Source organism: Arachis hypogaea, chromosome 14 (genome assembly GCF_003086295.3).
Source record: "Arachis hypogaea cultivar Tifrunner chromosome 14, arahy.Tifrunner.gnm2.J5K5, whole genome shotgun sequence".
Lineage (NCBI taxonomy): Eukaryota > Viridiplantae > Streptophyta > Magnoliopsida > Fabales > Fabaceae > Arachis > Arachis hypogaea.
In genome coordinates this window covers 117,795,273-117,800,589 of record NC_092049.1, presented here as the reverse complement: position 1 = coordinate 117,800,589, position 5,317 = coordinate 117,795,273, and the positions used below count along the sequence as shown (strand labels likewise).

The following is a 5,317-nucleotide window of genomic DNA, read 5'->3' as shown; positions in this document are numbered from 1 at the left end:
ACAAACAAGTTTGACTTTTTCTAATATAATTCCTTTTTTGTACCGATAGAATTGGATTAATTTTTTTTAAAATTAATAAAATGTTAAAGTGAATAGCTAATCACTTTTAAATTAAGATAATATAACACATTTTATAAAAATTACAAAATCAATAATGATTAACCCTTCACATTACTACTTTACCATCTTTTTCACTTTAAAAGATCTAAATTCGATAGAATTACATTAAAAACACTTTCATCAGCACATAAAAAAAAAAAAACATGAAATTAATACATCAGCAAGAGATTAGGTTTTCAAAATTAGTACAAAATAATTCAATTAATCAAAATCGTTTTAACATACCTCATATCCCCATTAAAAAAAAATCATAATGAAGTCCATAATCATGGGCCAATATTTTCAGAACGCTTTGAATTTATCATCAAAGTAACATTCTCTATCTACTTATTACATCAAAACTTCCATCATGCAAACAACTTTTGGTGCTATTTACACACAACGGCCACAATTTCAGTGAAGGATCAGCACAGAACAATTTAACATGACCATTGACTCATGTCTCATACACAAGCCCCATTTAAGGGAAACAAAAAACAAAAAAAAAACAAAAAAGCAAAAAAAGCAAAAAGCTAGTGTTTCATGTAAAACTTATTTTGATGCCAGTATCAGTAAAACAAACAAACAAGATTTTCATGTGCCAGTTGAAGCCAGTAAATGACTTGGCCAAAACGACAACATTACAAGAAGACGGGGAAGTTCTGCTCTCCAGAAGCATAAGAAATTATAGTTCTTTTCAGCGGTGGTATATAGTTTGCGCCATGGAAGGCCGCAGCTCGAAGTATATTAAAAGGTCCGAAATCAACAGAGTAAGCTTTCTGGAAGCTTTCAAGGATTGCCATCATGGAAATATTTGCTGGTTTCCTCTCCGCTTCATACTTCTTTAGCAAGTTCACCTGCACAGCAAGCATGGACAAAGAAGAAAGAATCATACTAGTTACATGTCATTCCATTCCATATCCCTGGCAAAGTCTACACAAGGGTCTAGAAAGCAATCCCAACTTCAAAATTTATATAGTAAGCGCATTTGGTTTGTGTTTTCATTTTCTATTTTGATTTCCAGTGTTTTCCGTTTTATAATTTTGTGAAGAAAACAGCAAGTGAAAACAGAAAATAGGATTTGTTGTTTTCACTCTTCTCTTTTTCCTTCACAAAATCCAAAAAAACAAAAAAAAAATAAAGAAAATGAAATCAGAAAATGAAAATGCAGAGCAAATGCACCCTTAATCCTTGATCTCTCCAGTGACACTACTTTAGGAAGATACCTCATCCTCCAACCTTCAAACTCTTTCAAATTAAATCAGAACATACATACACAAGGGATGCTTTGAGTTCACAAAGTGACAAATAGAATATGTAGTATCTAACTTCAGATATATGTATTGATAAGCTCATTGTAAACAATAAATACCTCTCCGATGTCGGTGCCTAATGCAATGCCCTCTGCAATAATTCTTGAAAGAGAATATGCATCTCCAAAACCCAAATTGACTCCTTGACCAGCAAGAGGATGGACAGTGTGGGCTGCATCTCCAATAAGAACAACACGTTTCGAAGCATAGGAGTTGGCATGGCGTAAAGACAAAGGAAACACCATCCTTTCAGAGGCTAACTTAGTTATTTTCGGTGGAACTTCAAAAGATTCATTGGCTGATACTGTTGAATCCATTTGAAACCAAGAGAACAGATCTCGGGTTCCAGATAAGCTTGAAGTAGGATGAGGTCCATATCCATAATCTAAAGCGGAATTCACATCCTTCAAAAATTCTTCCTCAGTAATTGATTTGCGCTGGTTTGATTCTGTTGGGCTCATGGTCCAAACAATATTGCTGAACTTATCACCGATGGGTAAAAGTGCAATTGGTCCTGTAGGTAGAAATCGCTGCCATGCACATCGATTTTCAGAAGGATGCTCTACTGTGCAGATGATTGCATTCTGAGAATAGTTCCATCCAGTTGTTTTGAATCCTGCTAATTCTCTAACACGTGATTTTCCTCCGTCGGCCCCAACCTTCAAGACAATCATGTTTAATCAGATATCAATTGATGCATATAAAATGGTAATAATCAGATAGCTTCTAACTGGTTACCAGAATGTAAATTACCATTGTTTTGCCAACTATTTATCACAATGCAATTATAACAAAATTCATAATCAAAAGTTTAATTACCACCAACTTTGCATATATGCTATTGCCATCACTAAGTTGCAGCCTTGCACATTGACCTTGAGCAGATGATGATTCTCTGCTGCTCATATTCTCCTCCACTACAGACATGCTGCTTCGGTTCAAAGTCATTGAATTTAACCTCAATGGATATATTGTTCTCTTGAAATCAGAATCCTGGCAAAAATTAGTAGTTCGCAATACAATTAAGTATCATGCCTTACAATAATAAAGTTTTCTACTGACATAAGGAATAATCTTGACAGAAGAACCTTGGAAGCAGACAAAACATAGCTAGCTAGATTTAGTGATTTAGTTGTGATGGATCTGAAACCTACACGTAAATTGATGACTTAGACTTGCAAGAAATTTCTGAGCATCCAAGGATATCATACAAAACCTCTCTTCATTTTTATACCAGTGTTAAGACACTAGCAACTTGGATAATTTATAACATCTAAGGAGAGAAGAAGATTAAAGAAGAGGAGGATTAAAAATCCTCCTAACAGCTTCCAACTATGAACAATGTAAAGAACTTCCAACAGAAAACACAGTTCATGCAGTTAAAATGCAGAAATTATACTATAGATCACAAAATGAAATAAAATAAAATATTCTGATATTCTACCTGTATGCATGACAATAAGGCACTATGGAGAACTTTATTCTCTGCTACACACCTGAATGATCAAGTTTAAGGTATTAGTAATATGATAGCTGTTCTCAAAAAGAGGTTCTCTTCAATGTCACATATGTTCACACTTTTACCCAAGAAAGTCTTTATTTACATCTCTTGCATTGTATCTAGCATACCCCAGCCCAGTATAATCCCAGACCTGCCAAAGGATACAAAATAATCTATGAAATTTTGAACAATTCAAACAAAAATAACATCCTTAGGGTTATAATGCCTTGAGTTTAGCAACAAAGAAAGAACTTGGCAAGTGAAACTAGGAGCTTGGAAAAAATGAACAAACTATCAAAGGACAACTGATATATAAGTGCACAAATTCCAAGCACCAGCATCTGGGAATACCTGCATTTTGTCAAAATATGCATGTCTATTTTGCTCAACATATTTCCAAGCACCAGCATCTGGGAAAATAGATCAACTAATAAGGGTCATTATCTACATAAACAATATGTTTCCATCTTTTTGTAACATTCTTGAAAATAAACTTTTAGGTGTCAAACTAACTTTAGGAAACAAGTTTACAGTATGTTTGAATCTCTGTTTTATCTCAAACAATGGTGTAGACAAACTTCTGTTCAAATCATAGTTTAAAAGTTTCCAAATAGGAAACAAAACATGGTATTAGAGTCCTGGGAGTGATTCTATTCTGTTAGCAGTTATTGGCTGAATTTTTAAAAAGCAATGGTGCCTATTTTCACATAAACCAGGAATAAGATATTTGGGCATCTCTTTTATTATTATTATTATTATTTTCACATATTAGAGTCCCGTTTTCTCTTTTATTTTTTTGGGCATTTTATATCCATAAAAGAAAATTGATCATTTGAAATTGATAGCATACCACGGTAGTAGTGAAAAACAAACGTAAAAGCTGGATACCTTTCATAAAAGATATAGTTGCTGGAGTTACTGTACTGACTCTTGGATCAGGGGGATCTTCCTTCTTAATGCTCATGCTACCACTGAGAGCAGGATTGCTATCAATAATTGCAACACTCAACTGCTTAGTCATTGGCATACTTGCTGGAAGAACAACACAATTAGGAGAATAATTAGCCAAATTAGAAGTACAACTATTTGCCTTCAATTATATCCTGGTCTATTGTCATCAATCATCTCTCCCAAAGCTTTAAGCTATTGGGAAGACACATGAATGTTTTACATCTAACGCATCCCCTTAACTTCTATTTTAGAAGAACCGAGACCATAAACTATTTCTTCTAAAATTTTTAAGCCACTTGATAGCGGCACATGGTTGATTCAATATCTATCAATTATTTTTTCCAGCTTCTTCAACCACAGCTCTTTTTCTATCAAAAATCAAAGAAAAGAGAAAAGAAAATGCGGAGGAAGAAGAGTATTAGTGTATTACCTACCCAAGAAAGATGCCAAAGCCATGCCAACCATGCCTCCTCCTACAATAGCAATATCATATTGTTGAATACTATTGCTTGTGGTGTTCTCCTTCTTCTCATTCTCCTACAAATTTTCAAACCACATCAATTGGGAAAATATAAAAACAAAGAATAACAACAAATAAAGTAAATATTCATAATCATAGATGGGATATAAACCAAGAGTTATTATTATTATTATTATTATCCACTTACATTGAGAATTTCAGCAACATTGGAACCAGGAACTTTGACAACCCCGGTACAAAGGGACTTGCTTGGAAGTTTCAATGCAAAGAAATTTGAAACACTCCTCTTCACCAGTCTGTTAACGCAGCACACATTCGATTAGACCCATAATAATTAGTAACATCGAAAGAGGGGGAAAATGGAAACACACTCTTTCTAACATACTTCAAAGTTCAAAGAAAAGTGAATAAATTTGAACCAAAAATGTGCAAGAAAGAAATGTAATTTGTGCTACTGAAAGATGAGAAATGATGAAAAGCAACTTCACCTGTTCATCTTTGTGATCGTTTTCTTCAAAGTGGGAGGAAAAGAGAGAGATTAGAGCCTAGAAATAAGAAAGCACCAAATGGTTCGTCGTGTCTGCTGCCTAACGTTGCCACGCTGCATCGCCCATTGATTTTGAGATCTTATTAAGGAGAAGATTTTTTATGTTGGTTCAGCAGGTACTAAAAATTGAACCGAACCCAACCGTTCAAATTATCGGTACCCATAGATACAACCATTTGTCCATTTAATCAATGATATAATCAGAATAACTAAATTATAATTAAAATTAAACAATCTTAACGCCAATGTGTAATAACTCAAATGGCATAGTCTCTCCATATTCAATTAAAAGGTTGTCGGTTCAAATCTCCTATCTTTGGTAAAAAAAAAAAAATTAAACAATCTTAATTGCATAAAATAATTCCAAATAGAAATTTCAATTACCAAATATAAAAATAAATAATAAGGCTAACATAAAATTATAT

General features: G+C 33.6%; 1 protein-coding gene across 2 annotated transcripts; it reads right to left on the bottom strand.

The window, feature by feature from the left end:
• Positions 1-389: 389 nt before the first annotated feature.
• On the bottom strand, positions 390-5,031 carry LOC112743803 (uncharacterized). 2 transcript variants are annotated; one of them, XM_025793149.3, is made up of 10 exons: positions 4,834-5,031; positions 4,533-4,641; positions 4,295-4,401; positions 3,802-3,945; positions 3,265-3,323; positions 2,997-3,064; positions 2,857-2,908; positions 2,232-2,405; positions 1,472-2,071; positions 390-956 (listed from the first exon to the last, which is right to left on the bottom strand). In XM_025793149.3, the coding sequence occupies exons 4-10, from the start codon at positions 3,938-3,940 to the stop codon at positions 741-743; spliced, it is 1,308 nt and encodes a 435-aa protein (XP_025648934.1). In that variant the 5' UTR covers positions 3,941-3,945; positions 4,295-4,401; positions 4,533-4,641; positions 4,834-5,031; the 3' UTR covers positions 390-740. The 2 variants fall into 2 exon arrangements, with proteins under 2 accessions (XP_025648934.1, XP_025648933.1); XM_025793148.3 differs by having other exon boundaries at positions 4,299-4,401; positions 4,834-5,030.
• Between the last annotated feature and the right edge of the window lie 286 nt (positions 5,032-5,317).

What these genes read in the sequence shown, in the direction of transcription:
- LOC112743803 (XM_025793148.3), bottom strand. An exon ending in CATATTTTGACAAAATGCAG is followed by an intron (nt 3,065 to 3,264) that starts GTATTCCCAGAT and finishes ATCCTTTGGCAG; the next exon opens with GTCTGGGATTATACTGGGCT. An exon ending in CCTTATTGTCATGCATACAG is followed by an intron (nt 2,406 to 2,856) that starts GTAGAATATCAG and finishes AATTTTTGCCAG; the next exon opens with GATTCTGATTTCAAGAGAAC.